The 13,826-nt window shown below is 59.7% G+C and overlaps 1 protein-coding gene across 1 annotated transcript in view; it reads left to right on the top strand.

Annotated features, from left to right (window-relative positions):
* The window catches only part of PPP2R2C (protein phosphatase 2 regulatory subunit Bgamma), a 94,466-nt gene extending 81,355 nt beyond the window's left edge, over positions 1 to 13,111 (top strand). The window contains exons 7-9 of the mRNA XM_039838223.1: positions 4,687 to 4,856; positions 6,523 to 6,614; positions 10,442 to 13,111. Of these exons, the coding sequence (XP_039694157.1) occupies positions 4,687 to 4,856; positions 6,523 to 6,614; positions 10,442 to 10,733 (554 nt within the window). The 3' untranslated portion in view covers positions 10,734 to 13,111. The remainder of the gene's footprint in view (positions 1 to 4,686; positions 4,857 to 6,522; positions 6,615 to 10,441) is intronic.
* Positions 13,112 to 13,826: the final 715 nt, after the last annotated feature.

Raw genomic sequence — 13,826 nt, 5'->3', positions numbered from 1 at the left:
GCAGGGCTGGACCCCTCCGCTGCGGAGTGGAGAGTACTCTGCCGGGCGAGGGTGGACGTGGGGTCCGGCCGGCAGGCAGGAGAGGAGCCTGGCTGCAGCGGGTGAAGGGGCAGGCTGCGGGGCAGGGACCGAGGTGCGGGCAGATCGCGCAGGGCCAGCGGCCACAGCTGGGGTTGGAGTTCACTTTGTCTGAGGGCGTCCGTCACCTGGTGCTGAGCACAGGACAGTCACAGGCATAGAATGACAGCTGTCAGCTCTTCGCTGGTGAGTGTTCACGGTGCTCGCCACCGTGTGTGACCCCGTGTTCCTCCCTCTGCATAGCCTCAGCCTTCCCAGTGGCCAGGGGAGGAGGGTCAAGGGCGGGAAGGGGGCCGTTCAGGAGGCTACTGCCCTAACAGTGGCACTGTGCGGGAGCGACGAGGCTCTGGGTACCCGGGGTACCCTGCGACCCACACTGCCACTCCTCCTTGTCCTGCTGTGTAGACCTCTGCCTTCAGCTCCTCCCAGAGTTCTGCCCACGGGGGCTAGCCCGGGCTTCTCCTGGAGCCGAGGGGGCAGCCTAGACACACACCCGCTCATCATTCCAGTGGATGTCCTTGTACAATATCAGAGCAGAGGAGGGACCTGTTGCCACGGCAACCAAGAGCAGCGACCAGGCAGTTCTCCATCCGCGCCTCGGGCCTGTCTCTTCCTGTCTTCTCTGCCTCCACAGACTGCGGCCCCGACCTCCGCATGTCTGTCTGTTTCCCTCCGGGGCTCGCTGGCCTGCACTACTGTCCCTGAATGTGTGGCCCACGCCAGCGCAGCTCCGCGGCCCAGCCCCCACCCCCTCGCCCCACCCGATCCACTCTGCCTGTTCAGCCCCCAGCTCCTCACGCTGCCAGCAACGGGAGCGCCACACAGCAGGAGCCACTGAGAGGGACGCGGAGCAAGGACCATGGCTACTCAGAGGCCACTTCCGGTGGGGACAGTTTTCCCTGCTGGGCCTAGAAACTGAGTGGAATTGTATCAGGTTGGGGACAAAGTGTGTCAGGAACAGCACGGAGAAGAGGTGGCACCAGTGGGCAGCACCAGAAGGTTCTGTCTGCTTGGTGAGCAGGGCTGGGCCCTGAGACAGGTGCCGGGCTGGGCGGGGATGCCATAATGCCCGATGACAGGGTCGGTCCCCTGCCCCAAGGGAGCTCACGGCTCCATGAGGTGACCGCACACCCCTGCTGGTGCCATACAAGAGGGCCCCCTGAGGCTGTACGGGCAACAGGGGTGAGCATTTGATTTCTTTAGAGCATCTGGACAAGAGGTACAGAGAGCTGGATGTTTGATTCCGGGTTCGGAAGGCTGATTAGGAGTTGGTAGGAAAGACGGGCAAAAAATGGGAAAAGAAATTTCAGGGAGAGAAAACAACGTGAAAAAAATGACTATACAAATAGTTCAGCGGTTTTATTGAGCAGTTACTCCAGTCTGTCACTGGGCCGGTGCCCCCAGGTGTCACCTCTGGCAGGCCCATCATGCCGTTCCCCAGCTGAGGGGACTGACGCTCAGAGAGGCTGAGGGCCTTGCCTGGGTCACACAGGGCTTCATTCTGCTCCGCTGCCTGATGGCAGGGTCGGGGCTGGGATGAAGTGAGTAAGATGCCCAGGGCATGACGTTACAGGAGGCGTTCATTTAAGGCGACCCTGTGAGTGAATTGTCCAGTGTGGCACCCCAGGAGCCCGTTTGAGGTTCCGAGGCTCTGGCAGGAAAGGGGTTTGGAGTGTGGCTGCAGCCTGTTGAGTTTGTGTCTATGGGCTGGGGCAGCCAGCCGGTTGGGGCCTGAGTACAAAGAGCTTGCCGGCCACATGCAGGAGCTTGAACCTTTCTCCTGTGGGCGCGGGCTCCCAGCCACGCAGGGTTCCAAGCAAAGAAGGATGCCGACGGAGTTGTGCGTGGGGTGTGCGGGGCGGGGAGGGGTCGGCCCCAGCCTCCGGCCTTGCCTTCGTCTCCTTGGATGCACAGGTGCTTCGGAGCCTCGGTTGGGCTCCCTGGGCCCTTTCACTTCACTCTGGTGATGAGGGGGGTGCATCTCACCTGTCCCCCATGTGCGACAGCAGTGACACCATGAGACTCCCAGCAGAGACACCGTGGTTGTCAGGGAACCAGCGAAGGACATGAGAGCCTTCATTATGCAGAAGCATTAAAAAGAAATAGGGTGGAGATTTTTGCTGATCCGGGGTCTGCCGGCTTTAAGTGTTAGGGCGGCGGGGACAGGCACGTGGGAGCCCATCACGGGTGACAGGGCTCTGGGATGGTTCTTTTAGATTCTTGGCAGCCATGATTACCGTGAAATGTCCTTAGTGATTCCGTCAATCAGGCGGGAGACCCCGATCTCATTAATGCCTGGGGACATGCAGTGTGTGGGGTGGTAGGGGGGCAGGGGCCGATACTGCTGTCATTTGATAAAACATTATCATATGGAAAATTTCATTAAAATGTTTAAAAAGAACTTTTAGGTATAATTTTTTTCAGGCTTGCTATTATCCCTTCCGTTAATCTTTTGCAGCTTTAATCCTTCCGTGCCTTAAAAACCGTCGCACGTTGCAGGAATAGCCAGAACTGAGGTTACAGTGGGCCATGTGGTGTCTTATTTTCAACTATCGATTAGATCATCCTCTTGGCCTCTGACCTTTGCGGTTTCCTGGTCCTTGAAGCTGGCGGAAGATGCAGCCCAGGCTCTGTGACATCCAGTGTGGCTGCAGCACTGTGATTTCGTTTGGTCCAGGAGATGTGCAGGGTGCAGGGGTGAAGTGAGCGAGACCAGGCTGAGTGGTTTTAGGTGGAAGCTGGCCAGAGGAAACCACAGAGGCGGGCGCCGGCGGGGTACATGGGCCCCCTCACAGCCGGGGTGCAAGAGACAGGCCTGCTTTATGTTTTTATAACTCACCTGTTCTGACCTCTAGTGACAGAAATGGGGCAGTGCCAGGGCCACCTGGGTCCCTGCTGACAGTTCGGGGTCCCTCTTCCCTCAGACCCTCCACTCTGTTCCTCCCACAGATTAGGTCTACACCCCTAATCCCTTCATAAAGAAATCAAGTATTGAACGTTTTTCCTTTACTTCAGGCATCTGAGAGAAAACGGACATGTCATTGAGCCTTCTTAATGTAACAAAGAAAAATTACGAACGTTTATACCTTCGTAATGTCGGTGTGATTATTACCAGGGCCCGAAACCTGATCTCGTGAGATGACCGATCAGAATTCAGAGGGTCTAGAGGCTAAAGGTGACCCCCAGGAGGTCTCCTGAGGGAAAACCCACACCCTGCCATGCTCTCTCTCTCCTCAAGCCCTCGAGGGGCCCCCACGGCCTGTGGGGTGACCCCTTCCCTGGCTTACGGCGCCTCGCTGGCGGCTTTCTCTGTCCACACGGCCTTCAGCCCGACCCTGCCTCAGGGCCTGTGCACGTGCCGCACCTCCGCCGGGCGTGCGCCTCTCCTGGTGGCTGCAGTCTCCTCCCCTCGCTCCATTCGGCTCCCTGCTCCCTGTCTCAGGCCTGGAGGCTCAGAACTGGCCAGCGGGCCTGGCAGCCACTCGGCTGGTTTCCATGGGGACAGCTGGGCAGTTGTCAGATGTTTGAGTTCTTCCGTACTGACTGGTCAGTGGCTGCCAGCCTACCACCGTATCTTTGTCCCTGACCCCCAGGCCAGTCCGAGGCCCAGGTCCTGTAGCTAATGCTTGCCCAGCAGGGACCCTAGTCCCCACCCTGTTCTAGCGCCAGGACCTGGTCAGCCAGTGAGGGCGCTGGTGAGCAGACTGGAGGGACAGCCAGCAACGCACCTGAGTTTGGAAGAGCCTGCCCTGATGCGTGGGAACCTCCATGTGTCAGGAAGGCCTGGCCGTTAGGGACAGTGGGGAGGGGACCCCACTCACTGCCCACTGTGTCCCAGACGGGGATCATCCAGTAGGGCCAGCAGCCTGTCACCTTCAGGGGCCAGGTAAGCAACTTCCTGTGTGGAGCAGCTGGTCTGAGATAATAGGAGGTGGGTGGTAAGTGACAAACGGGACCCAAGCCCCATCTGTGGCAGCGATATTCGATTTTGCTACATGATTCCCACCCCCCTCTCCGTCCCCCCTCCTCCCGGCAGCCAAACAGAACGCACCCGCGAGCCGGGCTCAGCCGTGAGTGCCCAGTGGCCCGTGATCAGAGGGCCCAAGGCCAGTTGGAGCCACAGCAGCGCCCCGCCTACGGCAGGGCGTGGTCCAGCACATTCCAGAATGTCACACGTGCGGCTGTCAGCATCACCGCTAGGAGGCAGTAGTGTGCCCCGCAGCCAGTGCAGCTGTGCGTTCAAACGCCGACTCCACCGCGGTTTCCCGCTCCGAGACCTCGGGCGCGGTTCCCAGCCATCTGCGGCTCCGTGTCCCTGCCTGTGAAGTGGGGATAATACCACGATTTTTATTGGGGGAGCAGGTGCAGTCCTGCAGGGAACGGGCTCAGCACAGACTCGGGCTCAGAGCAGATGCTCAAAGAACGTGGCTGGTTCTGCCCTCTTTGCAGGATCCGTTCGGGCGCAATGCCTGACGGGTACTGAGATACAGGTTTGACGAATGAATGAATGATGCACAGCGTGCGCCCGGGGTGGAAACGGCGGGGTGTCGTTCCGACCCTGTGGGCGGGAGCGGCCCAGTGACAGCCGGCATTTCTCTGTCCCCGCAGTCTTCGAGGAGCCCGAGGACCCCAGTAACCGTTCCTTCTTCTCGGAAATCACCTCCTCCGTGTCCGACGTGAAGTTCAGCCATAGCGGCCGGTACATGCTCACCCGGGACTACCTCACGGTCAAGGTCTGGGACCTGAACATGGAGGCGAGGCCCATCGAGACCTACCAGGTGAGCCGCGGCCGGGAGGCCCCGTGCTCCACCCCACCACCACCACCATGAGGGGCTTTCCCACCTACTGGGTGGCTTTCCTGTGCCCATTTTGTCGTGAGGACACTGAGGCCCAGGGCGTCAGACAGACGTAGCTCTGCCAAGGGCAGGCACAGCCCTGCCTTACAGGAAGCCTGAGTGTCCTCTGCTTGCTGGCCCCCAATAAATAATTGTTATTATTTATTGTTTTTCTGTTACGATCCATCCATGGGATGTTAAAATAAAACGGGGACTTGAAAGAAATGTGGGACTGCTTTCAAGTTGCTTTAAAGCTGTTTCCAGTTATGTCTTTAGTGGGGAGATCAGGGAGGCTTCTTGGAGGAGGTGATGTTTGCGCTGCACTTGTAGGATGAGTAGGATATGGCTAAGCAGATGTGAGTGGGAAAGCACCCCCCACCAAGCCCTAGCCAGATCCTCATGCTGTCACCATGTATTAGGAGCACATGGAGTTCCACACGCTTGACCTCTGTCACCTCTACTCCTACTGCCCCTGTAAAAGGGGTGTCCTCAGCCCCCCTGGGCAGAGAGGGCACTGGTGCTGAGAGCTGAGGGCGTGTGGGAGCTGCCTCACAGCTGGGTAGTGACAGACTCAGAGCCCACATGGGACCCCTACACCTTCCCTGCCTTTCTTCCTTGCCAAAGCCGGGGTAGGGCAGTGCCCTGGGTGGCAGAAGGGGTCCCACTGGGAAAGGACACAGAGCCGAGGGGAGAGAAGGGTGTGCTCCCGGAAGCCACGTGCCCACAAGGACGTCTGGCGTGGTTCTGTGTCATTTCCCACCTTCCCTCAGCTTTAACTCCTTCCTCGGCATGGATTCATGAGCAGGCCACCGCAGCTCCTTGTGACAACCCGTGTGAGCCGCAGGTGCTTGCGGGGTGCAGGCACAAGCCATCTGGGGGGAGGGCGTTCCCGGGGGTGGGACAGCTGTGGCAGGGACAGGGTTCGTACGCTGGGGCCGTGAGCAAGGGTTAGAGAAGAAGAGCCCGAGGTCAGAGTGCAGATGGGGCAGAGCCTGGGGGGACTTGCGGGCGCTGCGGGGTTTGAGCAGAGAGGAGACGGGATCCAGCTTAGTTTCAGAGGAATCCCTCTGACTGGGCTGGGGCGCAGGCAGACACAGGGCAGCAGGGAGGAGGCGTTTGCACCCAGTTGGGGTGTGGCGCTTTGGAAGGGCTGTTCCCCCTCCACTTCCCTCCATGCTGTGGCTGCTGTGCCCTGGTGACTGTGGCCGCTGTGCCCTGGGACTGTTTCCTCCTCGGAGGGCATGACCCTACAGCAAGCGGTGTCCTACAGTTGATCCCAGAACAGCCCATGAGGTATACACTCTTCCCACCTGAAGGATGCAGAAACCAAGGCTCAGGGAGGCGAAGTCACGAGTCCGGGAGCACGCAGCTGGGCATGGGCGGAGCCAGGATTTTGTCCCCTTTGTCACTGTGACTGTCTCCTCCTTAGTCACAGCCCGGGAATTGGCCATGCGCCAGGCTGCGGGTCCTTCCTGATGAGCAGGGCTCCGTCAGCAGTGCCATGCAGACCCGGAGGGCACAGCCCTTCGCTGCTCAGCGAGACCCCCTTCGTGGGGAGGCCGGGGCTGCCAGGCACCCCTCGACTCACCCCCGCCCCCTCTCGCCTCAGGTCCACGATTACCTTCGGAGCAAGCTCTGTTCCCTCTATGAGAACGACTGTATTTTCGACAAGTTCGAGTGTGCCTGGAACGGGACCGACAGGTAACCTTCAGACCGGGGCGCCCTCCCTGCCTACCTGGGGAGCGCTCCGCCCGGTGGGGCCTCAGCTGGGGACCTGGGCAGATGCTTCCCGGGGCGTTCACTGTTGATCAGCCCCAGTAAGTCAAAGCGTTTGAAAGGGGCCCACCTTTCTTATAGCAGGCAGGAGCGCTCGGCTCCCAAACGCAAGGACGGGAAGCAGCTTCACGTTCCGTAGGCTCACCCAGCATCCATTTGGAGCCCCCACTCTCCACACGGGCCCCTCCCTGGGTTGGCGGGGCCTCCACGGGGCAGACAGCTGTAGCCACTGAAGTCTCCCACCCCTCCTCCTGCCGTGGGTGCTGCAGCCGCCTCTTCCTAGTGGCACCCCCACTTCGGACCCACCCAGTTGCTGCCTCTCACGGCCTCGCCCACCTGGGAAGTGACCTTGAGTCTGCCATGAGTCCCTGGTCCCCCATCACCCTTGTACTGGACAAGGACAGCCCAGTACAGGGGCCCGGGTGACGGGACACTGCACGGATAAGGCCACACACTGGCCAGTATATCGGAATGTTGCACATCACATTTTCACAATTGGATCAATCCTGGTGTCACTTCGCTCCCTTGCAGCCCAGTCCAGGGTGGCATGTGCAGTGAGAGCTGGCAGTGTTCTCCTCAGTGGCCACCCTGGGAGTGTGTCCATCCACGTGAACCCTATTCGTCATGTGCGTCTCCCCAGGTTCTGAGGGGGGCCAGCACTGCTTTGGTGGTGTAAGAGCTTCCGTGCCATGACCCGTGGCTTTGGCTACAGGCACGTGGGGACCGTAAGGGTATGTGGGCTCAGGGAGAAGGGGCCCTGAAACCGTCGGACAGGACCAGGAGGGAGCCACCTAGAAGCAGGGGGCTCCAAGTGGGGTAAAGCTGCTGTGCCCACAGAGGGGGATCCCCTAGAGAAGAACCCCAGATACTCTCAGGTACCCCTGAGCTGCAGGCTTTGACGCACTGCGGGGCTCCTTGCCAAACACTGCCAGGGGGATGCGGGTTCTGTTCCTCCACTGCCTGCCCTTCCTCCATATTGCCACGAGGGGGCGCCCGTGAACAGGCGATGCCTGCCTCCCAGGGACTGGAGCTGCCAAGCCGGTGTTGCTGCCTGGTGCCCAGCCTGGAGCTGAGCCGCCCTGCCTCTCGCCAGCCACTTCCTGCCATGCCCTTTGCACACCAGCCTTCCCCAGCCCTGGTGGTCTCCACCACCCCCTTACTGTTTCCCTCTGCACACCCCACCGTGCTCCCGCCCGCTGGAACCCACCCACACTGCACCCGGCTCACTCTTCCTTTCCCTGGGCTTTGCTGACTCAGTTCCGGGGCAGCCCCGGCCGGGGCAGAGGTTGCTGGGAGAGGTCTGACGAGGGAGGCCTGGGTGGCCCCGGCTCTCCCTGGGGGAAGGGGAGGACCTGCGAATCCACCCTCTCTTGCTGCTGCCTCAGCAATGTCACCCCAGTGTCCCAAAGCCGGGCACAGAGGGTGATCAGGAAGGACGGAGGAAGGAGCGAAAGCAGGACCCCCTCTGACACGCAGGCATCTGGCTCCGTCAGCACTGACCACCTGTGCTTAATGCCCTGTGGGATTCCGGCGGGGGTGGGCGGCGGGGGGAGTTGTCCTGTGACCCTGACAGCCTGACACCAGTGGACACCTGTCAGGGCCACAGTCACGTCCCCCCTTGTTATCTGCTGAAGGCCGGCGTGACGGGGTTGCTGCCCTGGGTCAGGAGGTCAGAGTTCATCCCAGCTTCTCTCTCCCGTCCCTGTGCCTGTCACCGAGCATCTCACCCTCCTGTAGCCCTTTGCACACTGTTCTCCTACCCCTGGGGGAGCTGTTCTCCTCTGTCACCTCCTGGGCTGCATGGGATCAATGTGACAATGGATAGGCCACAGTCGTCCGAGCGTCCACTCATTGCCAGAGCTGACCCTAAGCCACCTGCCCCCCTAACTCCCTCAGCCTTGGGACACTTTGGGACTGGGTGGCGAGGTGGCCCCTCTTGCCCCACCCCTCAGTCTTGGCTGCAGCACTGACTTCACCTGGCCCCAGCTGTGTCCTCTAGCCCAGCGGTCCCAACCTTTGTGGCACCAGGGACCAGTGCTCCTATGAGCATCTAACGCCTGAGGAGCTGAGGCGGAGCTGAGGCGGTGATGCTGGCGCTGGGGGGCGGCTGCAGATACAGATGCAGCTTCGCTCGCTCACCCGCCCGCCGCTCACCTCCTGCTGTGCGGCCCGGTTCCTCACAGGTCACCGACCAGTGCGGGTCCGCAGCCTGGGGGTTAGGAACCCCTGCTCTAGCTTGTCCCTTATAAAGCCACGAACGTGGGGCGGGGTCCACGGGCGGGGCTCTGGGAGCCTCCAGCACTGTCGCCCCCAGGGGCTCTGAGCAGGGCCTGATGCTGGGGTGTCTGTGCTCCGGGACAGCCCTGGGGCCCTGGGTTTGGGACTTCGTCGCCCCCTCCATTCTTCTGGCCTGGTCACAGTTATGAGCCACTGGGGAAGGTGGAGGGCACTCCTGGTGACGACTGAGGGGACAGTAGAGCCAGCCCAGCCTTCCCAGGACCAGCTGACTTCTGAGGCCAGAAGACGGGCTTCTTCAGGCAGGTGGGAGGCGGGCGCGCTGTCTCTGCACCCCGCAGCGAGCAGTGCAGGGGGCTCCCGGCACCTACGGGCACCTCCACCTGCTGCCTTGTGCCTCCACGTGTCATTCAGTGGTTTCAACAACAAACAGGTGTATTCACGGGAATTGAGGTTTTAGAGGCAGAGTTTTAGAACAGAAAAGAAGAGAGCCAGGAAGCACAGTAGAATTCTCCGCCCACCCTCCCTTCGTCCCCAGATTAGACAAATCTCTTACAAAGGCAGGACCGTTTGAGCGCCCACCCCCTCCCCGGGCGTGGGGCCGCCCCCGCCACTCCCCACATAGCTCACCGCAGCTCTGCCCCACATTGGGGAGCAGAGGGACAGCTGGCCTAGGGGAGCCCCTCCCGGGTCTGCCTGGACGACCAGAACATTCGTGAAGAGCCACTTCACGGAGGGGTTTTACCCTCATTGCTCTCCCAGCACCCCCAACTCCGAGCTCTGAACACGGGGCCAGAGAAGCAGTCTGGGTGTCAAGGGGAAGTGACACCAGATGCTCACACTGAAGATAGTGGGCTCAGGCGGAGGCCGGCCTCGTCGGTGCCCGGCCATCCTCAGGGACCTTGCAGGCTGGGCAGGGGAGCCCCCCAAAGCCACTCGTGAGTGGGGACCAAAAGAGAATCTTGGCCCAAACTTGCCAGGCCCCAGGCCGAGTGAAAGGTTCTCTCTGAAGGGCTGGAGCTTCGAGGGGCCAACGCAGAGAAAAACGGTGGAAGGACAGGTGTAACATTCTCCTTAGCAGGACGGGGCAGGTCTGTGGACACCGCACACCAACGGCGTGCAAAGTGCGTTCGTTTATTCACTCAGAGAACAGAGGGTCCTGGGCCCCGCCGGGAGGGGCGGTCCGGGTGGCTCAGGGGCCTGGCCGCTGTACCCCAGCGGGCATCGGATTTGCCCCGCTCTGCTCCCCGCTGCGTGGCCTTGGCTCCTGGCAGTCCGGGGGGAGCATGGAGGGTGTTTCTGGGCGTTCGGGGCAGAGACTTGAGCAGGTCTGTCTCCTGGCACATCGTGTGGCGATGGCAGCTGTGACCTGAGGGAGGACAGGAGGCCCCGAGCGATGGCACTGAGGCCGGCGCGGCCGCGCGTCCCCTCCCGTGGGCTCCGGCTCCGGGGAGCGCCCCCCGCCCCCGCCCCCGGCCCGGCCCCCCAGCGCCTGACCCGCCCCCTTCTCCCGCCAGCGTCATCATGACCGGCGCCTACAACAACTTCTTCCGTATGTTCGACCGCAACACCAAGCGGGACGTGACGCTCGAGGCGTCCCGGGAGAGCAGCAAGCCGCGGGCCGTGCTCAAGCCGCGGCGCGTGTGCGTGGGCGGCAAGCGGCGGCGGGACGACATCAGCGTGGACAGCCTGGACTTCAGCAAGAAGATCCTGCACACGGCCTGGCACCCCGCCGAGAACATCATCGCCATCGCGGCCACCAACAACCTGTACATCTTCCAGGACAAGGTGAACTCCGAGATGCACTAGCCAGGGACCGGCGAGTGGACCGACGGCCGTGAAGATCGGCCTTGACGTTCAGGGTCCTCTCGTTCCCGTCTGTACTTGACCTGCGCGCGGGCCTTGACCACACGCTGGGGTTTTTTACATCTCTGGGTGGATTTTTCTCCCCGGGGATTCCTTTCTGAGGAAGCGGGAGCCGATGGGAGCTGCTTCTCTCGTGGCCGACTGGCCCGCGGTCAGGGCTCTGGGGACAGATCGTGAAGCTCAGAGAAGCCGGCCGGGGGTCCCGGTTACAAACGGGGCAGCTTCTCCCGCTGTCCACAGCCGGGGGCCTCGCCCTCACGTTTCGGACTGCGAATTCGCACTGAGAGTTGGCGGATGCAAGCGCCTCCTCTCGGTCCTTTCTGGACCCCGGTCCGTCTCGGCGTCCTGAGAGGGAGTGGCGGGCTGAGGTATTCCCGTGTGCGTGTGTGCGTGTCTGTGTGCGTGTGCGTGTCTGTCGTCCTCACCACTCACCCACCCTGCGCTGTGTGCCTGCCGTGTCCCCGCCCTCGGGCCTTTAGCGCATTGATTTACTCCCCACCTCGGCTCTGCAGGGCTCCCTGTCATCCTCCAGCCGTCCTTGGGCACCCATGGGAGCTCAGTCTGGGTCTGCCCAGGGCCTTTTGGAATCTTCATTGTGACCCTGTGAGGTGGGAGGTGTCCATTTCCTCCACAAACACCCACTACTGCCCTCTGCGCGCCAGGTGCTGTGCCAGGCTCCGGGCATTAAAAGGTGAATAATGCACCATCCCTATTGAACAGCTGCGGGACCGAGGCCCCGGAATGACCACTATTTGCCCGGGTGTGCGCCAACCGAGCTGGGGAGTCAGGGACCCCGTCCAGGCCTTCACACATGAGCTGGTGGCTCATGTTAAAGCCACAGTCTAGCCCAGAAGGTTCTGGAGACTTCCGTTCATCTGTGAAGCACGACAGAGCAGGTGGGACGATGACGGAGGTCCTGGGAGAACCAAGGTGCAGGGAGAAGGTCGGAGAAGACACTGGTGGCTCCTCGCTCTGTCTGGGGACTTCGAGAGCTCGGCCCTCCACCCACACCGACCCTGGCCTCTTTCTCAGGTGCACTAGACTGCCTCCGAAAGAGTCTCGCATGTCACGACCACGTTAGGGGACCTTCCCTTGACTGACTGCACAGTCTCGGGACACTTCATAGTTCCCGCGGCTCTGTCGAGACCAGCTCCGCCCACCCCGCCCACCCCACCACGAACCGTCATGGCCTAGGACGGCAGCAGGACCCCTGCCTGCGCGTCTGGATTCAGAAGGCAGCCTGCAGACGCCCTCGCCACATCCAACCTTTTTCACAAGATGTAACCTAACCCAGGAGATAAAACCACTCAAGATTTTTTTGTCAATGGGTAACGGTATACTTTCGTGTGTGTCAAAGCACAAAACGCATGAGCACTCACTTCCGGCCATACGATATTTACACAAGGAAATGGGTCCATTGATTTTTTTTTTTTTATAATCAAAGTGAATGAAGAATGTTTGTTTATATATCACTGTAAAATCCAGGCGACCTGGACAGTATTATATGTACATATCTATTCTAATTAAAATTAACAATCACGAGATTGGATTCCTTTTTTTTTCCCCTTTGTAAAGAGGTTCAAGAATGTGGTAAACTGTATAGAAATCCTGTTGAAGCCAAAATCCAGCTCTGCGGGCCTTACACACTTACTTGGATATTTGGCGCACTCCATTTCTCCGTGCGATTCAGACGCTGAGAGGAAACTGGCATTTGCAGCTCGAGGTGACTGTCAGATAACAGATTCGACATTGACCATCCATGAAATGCAGCTCGCACACTGTATTCAGCAGCAGGTCTTCACACGGTTCCTGCTTCCTTCCGTTTCGAACTCTGGATACGAAACCAGAAAAGAGACCAAGAGGAAGATCAAACGCTCTCTCCGGAAGAAAAGCCCCGGATCCCTGGAAAGCGACGACATCCAGAGCGAACTGTGAATAATAAGACGTTGTTTTGAGAAAAGGTGTTGAGGGGGGAGGGGGGAGACTGGAGATGGCAGAAGGGCCGCGGAACGGGTCAGAGACGTCGCTTCCGGCCACCGTTTCGGTCCTCTGCTCTTCGCGAGTGTGCGGGCGCTCACAGCGCCCCTGTGAGCTCGTTGGGTTGTTTCTCTTCTGATTGTCTCTGGGGACTGGGCTCTCGGTGGCGGTGTCCCACGCGTGACGGTAGAGTAGGCAGACCTGGTCATTTTGGACTCTGTAACTCATAGGTGCATTCTTGTTTTGTGTCTCACGAATTATCCAACTGTTGAATACAATTATAAATATGTGAATACCAGCTTTTTCCAATAAAATAAATGTTACATTGAAAATGTAGCCCAGAATGGTGTGGGTTTTTTTTTTGTTTTTGCTTTTTGTATTTATTTAATATATTCATCAACCAGAGACCTAATTTAAAAACAAATAAATATGACACCACAGCTGAAGATACAGAGTCTTGTACTGTTGCAGGAAGTGACACCCGACGGAGGAAGTTAGACTTTTAGACGACTTTGCTAGAGGAAGGGGAATTTAATGCCGGCGGCGGCGTGGAACATGATAGCACCAAAGCGCGAGCTCCCCTTGGTTAAATTCTTACAGCTTATATACCCTTGCAGTGTCCATGCAAGGGGCACCTGATTCCTTTGAGGGACTCAGGATGTGAGGGGGAGCTTCGGGTGGGGGGCTGCGAGGGGGAGGAATTTCTAGACCGCTGGTCTTATCTACTTACAGGTCGTTTGTCTTGCGACCTTGGCGTCACCAGCACTATGATAGGATTCTGGAACAGAGAGACGGGACTCTGAGGCTATGGGCCGGAAGCAGCACTAATTAACGCCAGCGCCTGCTCAGTGTTGTTTTAAGCTGCTAGGTTTGTGGTGCTTTGTCACGGTGGCCCAAGGACATGAACATACTTGGGTGCCTTCCTTCCGATCTCACAGCCCCCCTTCCAGCAGATTCCCACGGCTCTACCGCTGAGGACGCTCAGAGATGTCTAAGTCCCTGCCGGAGGTGGCAGAGGTGTGATCGGGCTCCGCATTGGCCTTCCTGAGGGTGGCAGGG

This window comes from Pteropus medius, unplaced genomic scaffold (genome assembly GCF_902729225.1).
Source record: "Pteropus medius unplaced genomic scaffold, Ma_sr-lr_union100, whole genome shotgun sequence".
NCBI lineage: Eukaryota > Metazoa > Chordata > Mammalia > Chiroptera > Pteropodidae > Pteropus > Pteropus medius.
The sequence above is the reverse complement of the archived record's forward strand: the minus strand, read 5'-3'. Positions and strand labels throughout refer to the sequence as shown.